The sequence below is a fragment of the Harmonia axyridis genome, chromosome 3, assembly GCF_914767665.1.
Source record: "Harmonia axyridis chromosome 3, icHarAxyr1.1, whole genome shotgun sequence".
Taxonomy (NCBI): domain Eukaryota; kingdom Metazoa; phylum Arthropoda; class Insecta; order Coleoptera; family Coccinellidae; genus Harmonia; species Harmonia axyridis.
Window position 1 is genome coordinate 4,308,810 of NC_059503.1, and position 18,106 is coordinate 4,326,915.

The 18,106-nt window shown below is 37.9% G+C and overlaps 1 protein-coding gene across 3 annotated transcripts in view; it reads right to left on the reverse strand.

Moving 5' to 3' along the window:
• Nucleotides 1-3,375: 3,375 nt before the first annotated feature.
• Nucleotides 3,376-18,106, reverse strand: part of LOC123675874 (transducin-like enhancer protein 3-B) — a 170,369-nt gene continuing 155,638 nt past the window's right edge. Inside the window, exons 8-13 of one of the 3 annotated variants that reach the window (XM_045611416.1) lie at nucleotides 17,404-17,517; nucleotides 7,966-8,122; nucleotides 6,833-7,016; nucleotides 6,004-6,253; nucleotides 5,265-5,888; nucleotides 3,376-4,269 (exon numbers count right to left, since the gene is read on the reverse strand). In XM_045611416.1, the coding sequence (XP_045467372.1) occupies nucleotides 4,162-4,269; nucleotides 5,265-5,888; nucleotides 6,004-6,253; nucleotides 6,833-7,016; nucleotides 7,966-8,122; nucleotides 17,404-17,517 (1,437 nt within the window). In that variant the 3' untranslated portion in view covers nucleotides 3,376-4,161. Of the gene's footprint in view, nucleotides 4,270-5,264; nucleotides 5,889-6,003; nucleotides 6,254-6,832; nucleotides 7,017-7,776; nucleotides 8,123-17,403; nucleotides 17,518-18,106 lie in introns of all 3 variants that reach the window. The other 2 variants (XM_045611414.1, XM_045611415.1) reach the window with 2 other exon arrangements.

Here is an 18,106-nt window from a genome sequence, read left to right on the forward strand (position 1 = left end):
CCCCCTGGGTACCAGTATCCATCAGCTATTATAGGTACTTCTAAAAAAATAATAATTATAAAAATGTATTGGATAATCAATCATTCAATATCAGCAATACCTATAAGAAATAGTAATCAGAAACTAATAAAATAATAAAAATAATCCAAGCTATTCTCCAGAGCAAGCAATTCGAAACAGAGAATTTCGTCTTTTCAGGATGCGCAAAGTAGGAAATACTATAATTCATGATGATACGCTACGTCATGGTTCTGAATAACACAAATATACTCTATGACCTTAAACCATATTTTGCATTTCCAAGCCGTTTTCACTTCGATAAGTGAAGAATGAAAAAAAACCGAAAAATATAGTAAAGACAAATTATCACAAAGATTATATGAAAAAAATCAATAAAACTTACATTTCTTTTCGAAAATTCTCTTCAACAAGGCATAACATCCGTCATTTGGAACTAAAGCACGGACATCTGAGATCACATACTAATTTACGTAAACAAGCTCAGGTGATTGCGCGTGATGAAAATTAAATTTCCAGCTGCACCCTGATAAATAGATTTTTAAATAATTTGCTCCAACTTGAATCTGTGTTCAAAATTAAGCTCTGATCATCAGAACTAAAGAAATTAGAAATTTTTGAGAAGAATATTGCAAAAAAAAACACCCAATAAACGGAAATAGAAAATGCACTAGAATATATTGTGCTCTTCAAAAGTTAGGGAACTTGAGGAAAAAATTGATATATATTTACTCTTTTCAAATCATTGTTTTAAGTAGCATAGTAAACTAGGAAAAAACCACAAAAACTGCCTATGTGTTTTTATGTACTTCACGGGCGTAGCTAGGTTTCAGTTTCGGGGGGGGGGGTTTAAGACAAAGGCGTATACAGAAAGAATAATGGGAGAAGCAACGTGTATCGCTCAATCCTAATGAATACAGTGTCTAAAATTTTTGCGAAATTTTTTCAGTTTTTATTTTTGGCCAACAGACTTTGAAATTTTTTTTCCAACTTAACCATATCTATAAGAAATTATGCACGAATTTCGAAATAGTTATTCCATAAACACGCAAAATTTCAATTGATCGAACTTGCAATCAACGAAATATTGCGTGTTTCTTTTGCAATATTCTTCTAAAAATTTTTAATTTCTATAGTTTTGATGATCAGCGTATAATTTTGCACACAGATACATGTTGGAGAAAATTAAGTTAAAATCAGGGTGCAGCTGAAAATATTTTGCTCATCCCGCGCAGTCACCTGTGCTTATTTACGTGAATTAGTTCCTGAGTCACGAATGTCGTGCTTTGTTGAAGACAATTTTCAAACAATAATGTAAGTATAACTGATTTTTTTCATAAAATCCTCCAGAAAATTTGACTTTACTATATTTCACGGTTACTTTTCCCCTTTTCACTTCTCGAAATTAAGCAAAAACTTCTTGGAAATGCATAACATGGTATAAGGTCATAGAATATTTATATTTGTGTTATTCAGAACCATGACGTAGCATATCATTATGAGTTATAGTATTTCCTACTTCGATTATCATTCAACAGTTCCTAAACATTCTGAAATTTGGAAATTTTACTCGAAGTGTTCATCATTTACATAATAAAACGGAAATTGAATTAATCTTAATGTTCAATTTGGTCCAAAGTAAAACCTGCTCTTGCTGTTGGAAAATTTCATATCTATGCGCATTCTAAAAATGTCATTATTTTCTGGAGAATAGCTTGGATTATTTTTATTCGTTTCTGATTACTATTTCTTGCTGAATAGGTATTGCTGATACTGTACCCAGAATCATAGAAACTTCAAGAATAAGCGCTCTATTCCCACTTGCTGTATCTTCTCTGGAATGTCTATTGTTTGTCTAACGAAAGAGGAGAACTAATATGAGATGAACGAGGTACTGTCAAAATTTTTTTAATAATCTTTTCGCTTTCTCAACAAAATTTTTCTAACGGAGTGACATTGCGTTGAAAGTAGGTACTCTTATTCTATTTTGTCATGGCATGTTCCTTTGCATATTAATTGAGTAAAAGAATTCCATAGTGGATTGAACTTCGGAGGTAAATATTTTGAAAATTAAGTTTTTTTTCAAAAGTTCAGACTTCCAACTTGTGTTCAGAAGACTAAATATTCATATGGGCGTTTTTTAAAAGATTTCTTTTATACACAAAACAATAGTTTATTTGAATAAAGGAAATAATCAAGGGCGCAATTCGCGCATGGATGACGAGCGCACAAAATCTTCTGACATGAAGTTAGTGCTTTCCAATTTTTTTTTCGAAAAATGAAAATTATTAGTATTCATAGTCGAATAAAATTTAAATTGCCATTGAGATTGAATAAAACGAAAAATTCAATTTAACCTTGTTCAAGGTGATACAAATAAATTGAACGGTCCAACTATCTCATCATTTGATAGTGTTTGAATGAAATTGAATCATAATCAATCAGAATCATATTAATCATAAATTGGGAGGTTGAGATTTTTTTCCCAAATGGAGCAAGCATAATAATGGCGTTGTAAAATGGCGAATGCGCCCACGTTATATTGTGCTTCTCCTGCTCAACAACGGAAAAACATCACTTTCCGAAAAATGATTATTACCTAGAATTACATTTTATTATGTTGATACTTGAATATTATTTCTCTAATTCTGTGGTTATTCCGTTCATTCTTCCACATCTTGTAGAACAAAATCGTGCGAGAATATATCAGAAACGCACAGTTTTCATGGTTATATTTTATTATTCTATGTTGGTACTCCGAACTTTCCGCCACGGCTTTATCTGTCAATTCATCAATTTGCCTTAAAGAAATCAGTTCTGCCAACCAACATTTTTCAATGCAAAAATCACTAAAATATATTTATGGAAATATTTCATTAATTTCAATGAAAATGCAATAAATTAGAGAAAATAATGTATAATACTCGTACAGAAGGCTCATTCTACCACTCGTTCATTCCAAAACTCGCCACTTCGTGGCTCGTTTTTGAATTTTGAACTCGTGGAAGAATATCAATGCCTTCTGCACTTGTATTATAAATAACTATTCTATTGGCTGTTGAGCAAAACATTTACTGAAATGGTGATTGGACACAGTAAAAATCTGTAAGCTTCTGAGAACTCTTAGAGCCCTAGGATGGTCGGTAGAGAAGGCCTTCTGATTCCACATCAATATTTTTATAAATATCTATTGGTTATGAAAAAACCCATAAATCAAACCTATTCAACAGGATATTCACTACACTTTCGTCACAACACATTGGAAAAACAACTCTCTAGTTACACTGCAAAATTCTTAAAAAAAAGGATATACAATGAGGGAATAACCAGCACTAATGCTGAAAAAAATTGTCGAGCTTAAGAATGAAAATAACATAATTTATTTTCGACTTCTGGTAAAAATACATCTGGGCTATTGTTTCTCTTGTTATGCTGAGGTATGCATTGTTGATGACCTTTCATTACAAAAAATACGAAATACTGAACAATTCTATTGACATCATATTGAGAATATTAAGACGATTGAATTAGTAAAAATCAAAAAAAAAGGGACTTAACTTTATCAAATATGAAAATAAAAACAAGGATATAATTTTCAGTATCTACAAATCTATAACATAAATTCAGATGTATTAAATGCTATCTAGTTGGAGAAACGGAAATACATTGATATACACAAAAAGGTACTATTTTGCACATGCGAAGTAGTGGGAGCAACATCGAGATACTTCGCTGGAATAGCATTAATTACAAATATATAATATTATACATTTGTCTTTGTATTGTTTTTGCATTCTGGACAATGCGCTACATATTAAATAACAAAAAACAGTGTGCTTATTTTCGTCAATTGTATTTACAATATTCAAAGGTAAAATCATTCAATCTAGAGTTCATTTGTTGGATTGACTAACCAACTTGTTCCAATCATTCTGTATATAAATCAGATAACTATATATATATCGTTAAATTGTCATGGAGATCACCGAAACTAACGAAACGACAGTCAGATCACTTAAATTTTTATCAACTCATAAAATCCAACCAGAAAATAGTAATTATATATAAGTATCACATTTCTTTTATTATTCTACTCGAGTCTTGCACAAATTCGTTTCAAGTCTGCTAAGTAGTCTATTGGCTTCAATAGATCACTTCGTAGACTGTTGCCTTCTTATCCCCAGAGCCTGTAACTATGTATTTGTCATCCGCTGAAATGTCACAGCTTAACACACTCGACGACTCCTTAGACTGAAAAAAAAATAAAAATTATTACAAGGGATGCTAGCTTAGGTTATCTTAAAAGAAGAAGAAACACTTAGGTTGAGCTTCACAGAGAAATAACAACAGTTGATAAAATCCAGCTTAAGAGGAGATCATGTTGGAATGAAAATGATGAAATAAGTTTGATTAAGAGGAAGAACAATATAAGATGGGTTACGAATTGTACAGTACAATCACGTGACTTTAAATGGCGTCGGTTGGCACAGTAACAACTTCTTTTTGTCATTCATCATAACAACATCGTTAATTTTGTGGCAGCCCAATATTTATTTTGATGGAGAGTAAATATGGTAAAACCTGACACTATGCCTGCCATGAAGAGATTCACAGCCAACTAATGTATATTATAGGCATTTTTGCTAAAAGCTCAAACTATTGTCCTCAGTTACGTATAATATATAAAAACGATGATGGCCAGAATGTTACAGTCAATGGTGATCGGTATAGAGCCATGATTACTAACTTTATAATTCCTGAATTAAACAACCATGATGTCCAGGAGCTGTGGTTCCAACAAGACGGCGCAACATGTCACACAGCTCGTGCCACAATCGATATATTGAAAGACACGTTTGGTGACAGCCTAACTTCACGTTTTGGACCTGTGAATTGGCCTCCAAGATCTTGTGATTTAACACCGCTAGACTACTTTCTGTGGGGCTATGTAAAGTCATTGGTCTATGCGGATAAGCCACAAACCCTTGACATTCGCCGTGTTATTGCCGATATACGGCCACAAATGTTGGAAAAAGTCATCGAAAATTGGACGTCCAGATTGGACTACATTTAAGCCAGCCTTGGCGGTCATATGCCAGAAATCATATTTAAAATGTAATGCCACAAGATTATCTTGCGGATAAATAAAATTCATGTCAATCGAATAATCCATCGTTGTTTTATTGCAATTTAAAGTTCTATAGCTCTAAAAAAAAACATCCTTTATAAGAAGAGTAGAAATTTACCTGGAATATACTGGCACCATACGGCGTCCGCCAAGCGTTCAATAAGTTATCCTTGCCGGTCGATACGAACCATTTACCGCACGCTGCAAATCGCAAACTCAGAACGCAACTCTCGTGCAAATGGAGTTGATACTTGTCTGGTTTGGATGCATGCAGAACTTCAACGTTGGAGTTCTCCATGCCTACTGCAAGCCATTCACCGGTAGGACAATATCCAAGTGAGAAGATCTGCGAACTAAAGTCATGCTGTTGGAGTTGTCTGCCTTCTCTCAAGTCCCAGCTACGGACAGTATTGTCCAAGCCGCCTGTCCATAGTTTGGTGCCATCTGCAGAAATGTCAATGCAGGAGGCGCCATCTGTATGGCCTTGGAACTGTCGAACAAGCGTCTGGTTGTGCAAATCCCACACGGCAATGTTGCCGTCGCTGCAGCAGCTAAAACAGACCTTGGAGTCGGGACTGATGGCTAGGGCGTAGCAGGCTGGTGCGCTAGAGGTTAATTCGGCCTTGATCCTCGGGGTGGGGCTAGCAAGGTCCCATATAGAAAGGTTACTGGCTTCACCACCGACTATAAGTGTCCTCCCATCAGGTAGTAGTTTCACTGATCTTATATAATTATCTCGTTGCTGGAAACAGAAAAAAACATGTTAATGTCTGGAAAACTGGGATTTTTTAAGGTTAGAAACTAGACGAGTAGTTTTGATTACTTAATATTTATCTTAAACGAAGCTAAATACTCACTAAGCAATCTAATTGGGATACAGGGCTTTTAGAGCCTGGCTGGCTTATGTCCCAAACTTTTACACATCCTTTTCCACCTGTATATACGTATTTTGTGGGGTTTGAAATAGTGACTGCGCAAACAACTTCACCATGGCTCAGGGTGTTAATTTGTCGCGCATGTCTCGGTATTCCAGGTCCGATTAAGGCATCTGGTGGAAATGGCACGGGTTGCATCTGACCTTCTGCGCTCACATGAAATGAGTAGGCCCTGAAAAGTAACATAGTTGGTTTAGAGAAATGAAGAAAGGGTATAAGATAGTAATAGTCTGAAAGCTATTTAGGATCCTGTGGAGAACTGAATCACACAGATGACACTAATGACGATTCCTCATCCCAATCACTATCAGCAATTCCCAGTAGGTTTACTTAGAAACTGATGAAATTGCAAACAGAGCTTCAGGATTAACACTTGCTGGACCTGAACCCTTCTGTAGGTTCGAAAAAAAATATTGAAAGGTGTGGGCCTTTCAATGAAGGGTCCTGGGGGTATATTTCGGACTATACAAAAGCTTATGCAGCTAACACAAGCTGAGTTTGTATTATCTGCAGGAGTAGCTTTCGCACTGTATTTGTTAGCAGATGAAAATTGCATAATCTAGCCATTTTCAGGAGAACGTTTTTGACGAAGTTGTCAGATTTACCAATATGGCAGGCAATCTTCTTATGAATTGTTGAGCAGGGTAGGTATAGACCAAAAGATCAGACTGGTTGGAGTTTCAAAAGGCTAATTCAGATTAACATCTTGAAGGTTTATAGTTTTGTCAAAATTCAATGCAGAAATACTTACGGTTTACCACCGGGTATACCAAGTCCTGGTACAACTGGGGCTCTCATCTGGGAATGGGGATCATAGCCAACTTGAAGAGGCGGTCTTGGATAGTTGTTCAAGGCTGGTGGCAGGTTGTTGTGGAGTCCACCGTAAGCTCCAGCAGCCGCTGCCGCCGCAGCCTGTAGTTCATGGGGAGCTGCTCCTGCAAAACGAGGTTCAAGGTTATTACAAGGTCAAGCGGCAAAAGATATCAGCGGTTGGAGATTAGATGGAACAATAGTGGAGGATCACAACTGAATTATCAATAAATTTTTGGTTCTTCTGCTGTAATATCGATACGATCGATTTTTGGATTTTTAGAGAACACATTTTTGGCAACTGTTTTGACGTCCCTTCTCATGTATATTGAAAGGGCAATGTCTGATATATGTGTGGTATTTTTCGACACTAATTATCTTGAAGTTAATCTCATGTCTTGTTCACACATTTTCTGTATTGATACAATTATATGACCACAATAATATGATTTTATATTTAAATGAAAATAGTTGAAATGCATATTCTAACAAAAAGCAAAAATGTTGTGTTTATCGACCTGCATTTTGACTATTCATGGGTTCAAGTTCACTTGAATTTAATGCCTATCTCAAGCACCAAAAAGAGACCAGAAGGCATGCATCTTCAATCTCAGAATCTCAGTGTCAAGGCCCTTATATGCTTTTGGTTTTAGTTCTTCTCATCTTGCATGAAAATCGTTAGGTCTACAAAGATAACCAGAAACCAAGAAAACATTAACAACACAACAACAAAACCACCGTCGGGCTGAGGTTAGAAGGAACCCACTGACCACAATATTGTGGTACTAAGTTGCTACCAACCACACACCAACCGTAATTTTGTGGTCGGGCCGTGGTCGGAAAGTGGTACCAAGCTCCTCAAGATGAAATCATCTCTTGGCCTACCGTTTGAGATGCCCGCCAGGTAGGGAGGGTACTGCCCCAACGTTGGCGGCTTGACGACTGGTTTCAAGCCTCCAGCGCCGCTCGAAGGGCCCGCAGCAGACGTTGGGGTGACCGGTTTGGAGATGGGGGTGGTCGGTTTGTCTCCATCCAACTTTTTGGTCGACGGGGTAGACGCGTTACTCGACGTACCTGACCTAGGGCTGTGAGGACCTGGGTGATCCTTCTTGGCGTTCATTTTATCCAGACCGTTCTCCCTCGGTGACGCTGTCCCGTTCGGAGGTGATACGGGATCTTCAGATGCGTCGTCTACAACTAGATCCTGATCGCTCTTCTCACCGTCGCTGTGCTGGAAGAAAAATTGGTTTTTGAGTTTTTTGTAGATATGGACTAAAGGGGGTAGGGACACAGTAACAAAGCCTATGTGGAGAGTTAGTCCAAGTATAACATTTTAAGAAATGAATGTGATGTTCATAAGTGTCACCTATGTATAAGATTTATCTACATGCTGAAGAACTCAGGTTGGTGACAAATGGACAGCTCAATGAACGGTATTTATTATTAAATCATTTTACAGTTATGAAATACACTGCTGCAAGGAATTCAATTGATTTTTTAGTGAAAAAAAAGTCATTTTTGATAAGTTTGGTAGGTTTCTATTGAAAAATTTTGTTGTGCAAATCACAAACTGCTGAAGACACTTAATTCTTTTTGCTTGAAACGTTGAATATCTACTCAATTATGAGTATATAATTGCCTGACAAATTTTGAAGAATTTGTAGAGATTCAAGTATCAGAATAACTTTTTTACAAAAAATGTGATCTCCATAAGTGTAATCTATGTAACGGGTGTTTTTTTTTCGAGGTATATAACTTTAAGTTGGCATTACTGTTCAAGATGGCGACCGATTTAACAGCTGTCAAGTGATTTATCCTCAGTTTGGTTTAGCAATTCATCATGAATAGACTCACGCCTGAACAAAGCTTACAAATAGTGCAATTTTATTTCGAAAATAATGGTTCTGTGCGGAACACTTATCGCGCACTACGTCCATTTCATTTTGTTTAGCGATAAAGCGCACTTCTGGTTGAATGGCTACGTCAACAAACAAAACTGCCGCATTTGGAGTGAAGCTAATCCTCAAGTGTATGTCGAAACACAGTTACATCCAGTAAAACTGACTGCTTGGTGCGCTTTATGGGCTAGTGGAATCATTGGTCCGTACTTCTTCAAAAACGATGATGGCCAGAACGTTACAGTCAATGGTGATCGGTATAGAGCCATGATTACTAACTTTTTCATTCCTGAATTGAACAACCATGATGTCCAGGAGCTGTGGTTCCAACAAGACGGCGCAACATGCCACACAGCTCGTGCCACGATCGATTTATTGAAATACACGCTTGGTGACCGCCTAATTTCACGTTTTGGACCTGCGAATTGGCCTCCAAGATCTTGTGATTTAACACCGCTAGACTACTTTCTGTGGGGCTATGTAAAGTCATTGGTCTATGCGGATAAGCTACAAACCCTTGACCATTTGGAAGACAACATTCGCCGCGTTATTGCCGATATACGGCCACAAATGTTAGAAAAAGTAATCGAAAATTGGACGTCCAAATTGGACTACATCCGAGCCAGCCGTGGCGGTTATATGCCAGAAATCATATTTAAAATGTAATGCCACAAGATTATCTTGCGGATAAATAAAATTCATGTCAATCGAATAATCCATCGTTGTTTTATTGCAATTTAAAGTTCTATGGCTCTAAAAAAAACACCCTATATGAATGCCTATTTATCAAAAGTGACAAATTTTGAAGAAATTCTAAAGATCCAATTACCAGAATAAACTTTTTACAACATAAATGTGATCTCCATAAGTGTCATCTATGTATATCAAACAATTGGTGTTTGATATACATAGTTCACAGTGCCATCAATATATCGCACCAGAACTAAATCTTTCAGAAGTAGAGGAAATGTATCACATGGCTCCGCCCTCATATCGAAGTTTCAATCTATAGACCAGTTTTTTCTTGAACAATTCCAAACGTTCATTATCAGAAAAACCAAACGCCAGTTTGCATGCAAAGTCTTGTATCTCCATCAAGGTGAAGAAAACGGAGTCGACGACACTGTTTACCATATAATGGGGCAGTTTCAGACTCTTTCCGATATCTCGATATCACGTTACCGTAATAAATTCAAATGGTCCTTCGCACTGGATGCCGCCATCGGCCATATGTCCTCTTCGCAAGAAATTCCTGGAAGTCGTTTAACAAGGCGACCAGAGATACGAGAGATGCATCTCGTCTTTAGTCTCAAACGATGACAACAAAAAGTGGATTCCGAAAGTTGTTCTCTCCCGAGAAATCTCGATGTTATTGGATAGCCTATCCGGCAGCGAGGATTTCCAGTATGCGACGACGATATAAAGTCACTGCAATTTAGTTTTGTTGCTCTTTCCGGTAGCTCAGCTACGGGCCGTGCAAAAACGTGAGAATTGTAGACGAGGTTGGCTTAATTCATGATAATCCTGACATTCTGGGGCGATAGGATCTTCCTGTAGACGTTGTAACGTTTTCATTGCCATTCTCCAATCGACGTGGAAGAATATCAAGGGTAAAATTTGCATTGCGCGCCATCTTGGTTGTCATAACGATAAAATTATTTCATGATAATTAGGTGCTAATATGCAAAGTGGGTTTTAAGGTTTTGGTGTGCAAGGATCTTGGGATATAGCCAATATTATTGTGATACAGTTACTTCTGAAAAAAAATCTAATCAATCTGATTCAAATATAAGACGGAGCAATATAAACAAAGTAAATCGAATGGTTTGCGCATAGGGCAACTGTTATTGGCCAGAAGGTAATAAATACTATCCGTCCTTCGACCTTAACAGACTGTTACGATCATACTCGTAACGGAATGTAGTTATCAATTGTAAATTGATGATTTTGCAATGCGTGTTTTTTCGAGGTATATAACTTTAAGTTGGCATTACTGTTCAAGATGGAGACCGATTTAACAGCTGTCAAGTGATTTATTCTCAGCTTGGTTTGGCAATTCATCATGAATAGACTCACGCCCGAACAACGCTTGCAAATAGTGCAATTTTATTTCGAAAATAATGGTTCTGTGCGGAATACGTATCGCGCACTACGTCCATTTTATTTTGTTTAGCGATGAAGCGCACTTCTGGTTGAATTGCTACGTCAACAAACAAAACTGTTACATCCAGAAAAACTGACTGTTTGGTGCGCTTTATGGGCTGGTGTTATCATTGGTCCGTACTTCTTCAAAAACGATGATGGCCAGAACGTTACAGTCAATGGTGATTGGTATAGAGCCATGATTACTAACTTTTTCATTCCTGAATTGAACAACCATGATGTCCAGGAGCTGTGGTTCCAACAAGACGGCGCAACATGTCACACAGCTCGTGCCACAATCGATTTATTGAAAGACACGTTTGGTTACCGCCTAATTTCACGTATTGGATCTGTGAATTGGCCTGCAAGATATTGTGATTTAACACCGCTAGACTAATTTCTGTGCGGCTATGTAAAGTCATTGGCCTATGCGGATAAGCCACAAACCCTTGACCATTTGGAAGACAACATTCGCCGTGTTATTGCCGATATACGGCCACAAATATTGGAGAAAGTCATCGAAAATTGGACGTCCAGATTGGACTACATCCGAGCCAGCCGTGGCGGTCATATGCCAGAAATCATATTTGAAATGTAATGCCACAAGATTATCTTGCTGATAAATAAAATTTATGTCAATCGAATAATCCATCGTTGTTTTATTGCAATTTAAAGTTCTATGACTCTAAAAAAAACACCCTTTAGAATAATATGAAGTACAAGCTGTATGATTATGAGAATTATCCTCAGTTCGAACCTGGACTGTCAGCACCTCTTTCTGTTCGACGACCTCCTATTTATGCGAGAATTTGAACAGACTGCATAGTAATTTGTACTGAAAAACTAAAATGCAATAACTCAGATGACTCCTCTGCATATTAGAAACTTATCAATCCATCGAAAACTTCCTATGATTATATCTCCAAAAATATTAGGTTCATTTCATTTTTTGTTCAAGAACTCCCCGATTTCATCTCGCTGCAACATTGGAGGAATCCTTCAATACCAATCTCCCCATCTACTCCATTCAGCGGCTAGTTCGAGAACGTCGATAACCGTACGACAAAATTTCAATTTCCCGTATCCGCAGTTAACTGCTTATCTATCTTCGGAATGAAACCAACCAGAAAATAAATGGCTGTTAGGGGGAAAACTATCAACCCTGTCGTTCGAGAGAGCTACATCTGATACGAGGGTCATGTTATTGCAACGACAGGCTTTTAAAACGATCTATACCTATACACTTCGCGAATGTGAAGGCTTTGTTCGCTTCGGATGAATTTACAGAAATAAGTGTATGAGGTATGAAAAAAATTGATGATCTGGTGGAGAAGGGTTGGATTAGTGACAGTTTTTGTGGCGTTCTTATTTTTTTGCACAAAGTTTTTTCCATCTCAACACTACTATGCTTCAATGAGACCTTTGTGCGTCGACGTTACTTCTTCTACATCAGTTCTGTCATTACTGCTGTCGCTCTCAATTAATTCTAACGTCCACTTCTTGGGCAGCCGACCTGGAGGTCTTTTTCTTTGTGGTACATGATCTTTCATCCATTTTGACATTCTGCTATCGCCCATTCTATCTACGCGATCCCTTCATTCTCTTCTCCACGATCTTACCAACATGACCACATCATCCATTTGTCCATGCTCTTTTATTCAGCTGCTCTTTATCTGATCCCTCAGTGTATATCCATTAGAGTTCCTCCTAATACAGAGATCTTGTACTGAACTTACAGGGCATTGCCGTCTCAGGAAGGAAGAAATTCGTAAAGAAGAAACACCTGGCCACAGAATGTCTAGCCATTGAAAGACATCGCAGAAACTCTTTAGACTAGATCTTTGCAGGAATGAGGATGTGACCTTCAAGAGACCATCCCAGATACTGGATTTCATTAGAACTCTGCATCTGAAAGGGGAGCTGTAGAAGTCCAGCCAATATGTGTTTTCCACAGGTATGTCTTTGGGTAGTTTTGATTTCTTCGTTTTCATATATTTTTTGAGGTGCTGAATACTTGAGAGGACCTCGTGTGCACAAATTGACTGAACTAGATGGTACAGTGGGGGACACAATAGCCTTGAAGCCATCCTAGATACTGGCGAGCTGTAGATAGCGCATTGGAAGACACAATAGACGTGGTGGAAGCTAACCCCTTAACAGTATTCAGTAAGTAGATCTATAAGCTAGGTAAATTTGCCAACCTTGTCGATTTATTGTCTTGATACCTAGTGCATGGTGAGAAAAGCTCTCTGGGGGGCAAAATAGACCATAAAGTTGTGGTGCAATATAATTCCTTGCATTGTTATCCAGAAGTAACATATTACCATAATCTTGGTAGCTATATTCATGCTGCCACATCATTTATTACATCGAAGGTGAAAGGAAGAGTATCAAATACTCCAATTCATCCTATTCCAAAGGCAGCATCCCAAAACCACCCGAGGAATCATCCACCTCATGTTCCCGCCAAATGATCAGACCTAGTGCCGACCCCGTCGGAGACGCTGCCATGAAAACGACATTCCGCAATTACGATAAAACATCGACATCACCCTCACGACCGGGCGTCTGTTTATTGCGCATTATTTTTACGATCCCGGCTGCAAACTACTCCTCGAACATAAAAATATAACGCGCCTTTTAAACGTCCTTCCGCTCCTGAACATGACTCTCCGGGTCGGATGTGGAAGGGCCCTGCTAAACGGAACGGCTGATAGTTTTCCATCCCAACAGTCGTTTATAGGGCTCCGCACGATTTGGGGATATGGAGGCATTTGGGGAGAGGGGGTAGGAGGGAAGAGTGGAAAGGGTTTTTTTTGGGGTGAAGGGTTGAATTGCTATGGTTTTATGTTTGGATCACGTCGAGGAAACAGTCAATATCGTAAGATATTATTATTTTTGTACAAGGCAAAATTGTCTCTTTGGATCATATAAGTGAGGTTAGAATCATTCGTGTGATATGTATATATTCAAATTTATAAATATGGGAGCCCTTTGAGATAAAATCTTGCTATTTGAAAGTGGGAGTTGAGTAACGCTGGAATCCTGCCTAGCACAAATTTTTCATTCCAACATACAATAATACAAACTAACTCCTTCTTCCTAACTTGTGAAAGTTTGATAACAAGATTGTGTACTCAACAGGCCTGCAATAATAGTGCATCGAATGTATTTACCACTGTTACTTTCCTATTTCTATATGAATGTTGCTGGTGGTTTCAATCGATGTTTGTCACTGATGTTTGCTGTCGCAATATGAATGTTCTTTGTGTTTATGGCCTTTAATATTCATAAAGATGATTTAAGCTTAAGTAGAAAATGTGGTCCCGTCACCTCATGGATGTAACGCACAGCGTCATGTTGGCTGAGAGCAAAGGAATACCATTGTCTTCAGTGTCTCCAGATTTTGTTAGGGCTTGCATGATAGTCTTGCAAGGATGAGAAGGCAAGTTGAGAATGTGAAAGAACCCAATCAATATTTTCTCCTTCTTCTTTACTTGTGAAGGTTTGATAACAAGATTGTGGTCCCAACAGTCTTTGGCGTCTTTATCTATATATGTTGCTCATGGTTTCAATTGATGTTTGTGTTACTGATGTTTGCTATCGCAGATGTATTTCTCTGTATGTTATGGCCTTTGTACTCGCACTGATACGAAATGAAGATGACTTAAACAGCACATGTAGTTCCACCACCTCTTGGATGCAACACAAGGCAGGTTTATTGCCAAAGGTAACTTCTTTCCATAAGCAAATGCCTCTCAGAAAATTAAGGATCTCGTAGGTCACCACATCGCCTAATAACCTTTGAAGGGCTCAACTGGGACCTCGATAGGAAAGCCATTGTCTGCAGTGATAAATACAGATTCTGTTAAGAAGTTCTGGAAAGTCATGACAACCAACCTGTTGGAATTATGCTATTGGAGGATATTGCTCATGGAAGCAGTGAACAGAACACTTCATCAATTGCTAGAATTTTCAAATTACGACCGGTAGTTGAGTCAAAATATTCAGCAACGACCCTTTTTTTCTTAGTATAACCTTATTCTGCATTTCAACTTTTACAAAACTACTGATATGTGAGATCAGCATCTGTATGTGTGAGCACTTAGTGTTCTTCATGAATGTCTCAGATACTTAGGATTCTGAAGGAAGTGTTAATTGGTAGCTTGGTTCAAATGTGAAAATTACAGACTACTTTCTACAAATGATTCCAAGCGATGCCAATCAAGAGTAATAAACCGCAACTCAGATTAAAAAACCTATCATAAAGACCCAGCTCCCACAGCCATTTCACGAGTGAATTTTAGGCCCGGCTCTAATTTTCCGTCCATATTCGAGCAATGATTACGCCAAATATGAGAATGAAGTAATTTCCTGGCAGCCAGCAGCGGAGCGCCAACCCATTAACGTTACAGCTTTCAGTTTTAAATTGCCCAAACCCCGAGCTACATATATATAGATATATATGTTGGACGTGTTATTATTATTTAATGTTTTGGCGTATTATACACAAAACCGAGAGTAATAGCTGCTAAATTATACGTGCCGCTTTGACCGGATCGGTAATTTTCTTCAATCTTCCATCTCATTAAAGTTACACCACCATGATCAATCCGTGCCCGGTATGCAGTGGCGTGGAAGCGAAAAGAACAAACGCATTTATAATGGGAGGATAATCATAATGATCGCATTTCAGAGTATATACGATTGATTAATTCTGGCAAGATATGACAAGAGATTTCTAACCATTCAAATCTTATAGCAGAATCTCTACTTTTAGGCCAATGGAAAAGTGCCTAGTCTACCATAGTAAAACCCATTTTTTTTTTTGGAAAATTCGATTTTATTATTCAACATAGTTGCCTTCGAGGGCGGCGATACAGCGATTATAGCGACCTTCCAACTTTTCGATACCATTTTTGTAGTACGATTTGTCTTTCGCTTCAAAAGAGGCCTTAGTTTCGGCGATTATTTCTTCTTTGGCGCTGAGTTTCTTTCCAGTGAGCATTCTTTTGAGGTCTGAGAACAGGAAAAAGTCGCTGGGGACCAGATCTGGCGAATACGGTGGATGCAGAAGCAATTCGGAGCCTAATTCATGCAATTTTGCCATTGTTTTCATTGATTTGTGACACGGCGCATTGTCTTGAAGAAACAGCATCTTTTTTCTTCAAATGGGGCCGTTTTTTAACGATTTCATCCTTTAAACGATCCAATAACGCTATATAATGATCGCTGTTGATGTTGTCTAGCCCTTTTGGAGGTAATCAATGAATATTGTACCTTGCGCATCCCAGCATACCAATGCCATAACCTTGCCAGCTGACTGTTGTGTTTTTCCTTGCTTTAGATTCGGTTCATCGTGTGCAGTCCTCTCAGCTGACTGTCGATTGGACTGCGGAGTGAAATGATAGAGCCATGTTTTATCCATTATCACATATCGACGAAAAAATTCAGGATTATTGCTCTTGAACAGTTTCAAACATTGCTCAGAATCATTTACACGTTGTTGCTTTTGATCGATTGTGAGCTCGCGTGGCACCCATTTTGCACACAGCTTTCTCATGTACAAATATTCGTGAATGATATGTACACGTTCAGATGATATCTTCACAATGTCTGCTATCTCGATCAACTTCATTTTACTGTCATTCAAAATTATTTTGTGAACTTTTTTGATTTTTTCGTCGGTGACAGCCTCTTTTGGGCGTCCACTGCGTTTGCCGTCATCGATGCTCATTTCATCACGTTTAAACTAAGCATACCAATCAATAATGGTTGATTTTCCTAGTGCAGACCCCGGAAACTCTTCATCAAGCCAAGATTTTGCTTCAACTGTATTTTTTCCCTTCAAAAAGCAATATTTTATCAGCATACAAAATTCTTTTTTTCCATCTTTCTCGAATACCGAAGTAGCTACACTCACAACGCAATATCTCACAAAGTAATGGTCGGAATGTTGTCAAATTTTGACATGTATCGTTTGAAGGTTGGTACTAACTAAAAATCGTATGAATTCAATACTAGCACGCCATCTGTGCATCACACCGGGGACTTTTCAATTGGCCTAATAGAGGTGTAGACACGCCACTGGTGGTATGTTGCATTAACTCCAGAAATATTCGACACCTTTTACTCCAAATGGTACTAATCGTATTTCTCGTGTATCCAATATGCCCGCTTTGGTCAGCGTTCTCATTCCGTGTAATTGAGTATTAATAATGCTTTTTTTCGACCGCCATGTAGGTCGTGGTTATTAGTCTTGCCTGAATTGCCCATTAGGGGAATGCCCCAGGGCTGCGTTTTAGTACCCGAGACGTTTCAGCATGTTAGTGCGGTCTAATCGATTTTAGTGGGAGAATTGCATCGAATCGGTTTGGTTTCGATTGATTTATGATTAGATAAATCTACAGAGACACACACATCTATCGAACTCTTGGTAAGAATTGTAAGTAAGGACTGAAAATCTACGTACTTTAATACTTACGTGGCCCATATCCTTATCTTCCTTTTTTGCTTTCTTGTGTTCGTTCTCTTGAGGTGTTCGAGATCGGTATTTCTCTCTGTCGCCTGGAGAGATTGAGTTCCTCTGTAAAGAAAAAAGTTCATTGAAATTTTATATTGCTTTAATTGGTATGGTGAAGTTCAGACAAAATATTATGACGACATTATCAGTCTCATTTTCATCTCAATGTTGAAATAAATAAACAGAATTATAGTTATTAGGCAGACAATAGTTATTTATGCAACAAGTGCAATAAAAAATTTTTGCACGAGTTGCATACAACATTTTTTCTACGTTCATGCAAAAATCAAAAAATGATTTCTTGAGGTGCGGCACTAGGTGTAGGAAAATGAAAAGCGCATCTTGAATACTTTATTATTAATATCGATTTGCATTGAAACAGGAACTAATACGTTACGAATAATTTAACTCAAACTTTATTTTTACCCTCAATGTTAAAAGTGAATGAACAATTGGTGCAATTTTCAATATGAATATTTCGTAGTGGAGTACTTTTTAAATCCACTTCTTGATTTGTTACTGCTGTGAACATAATAGTACTTGGTAACTGTATATCATTATTTCCTTCAGGCTGAAATATTTGTTTGTCATGATGACAGTACTTTGAAGTAGAATGATAGATGAGTGCAGTAAAAACTTTATTGCACTAGTG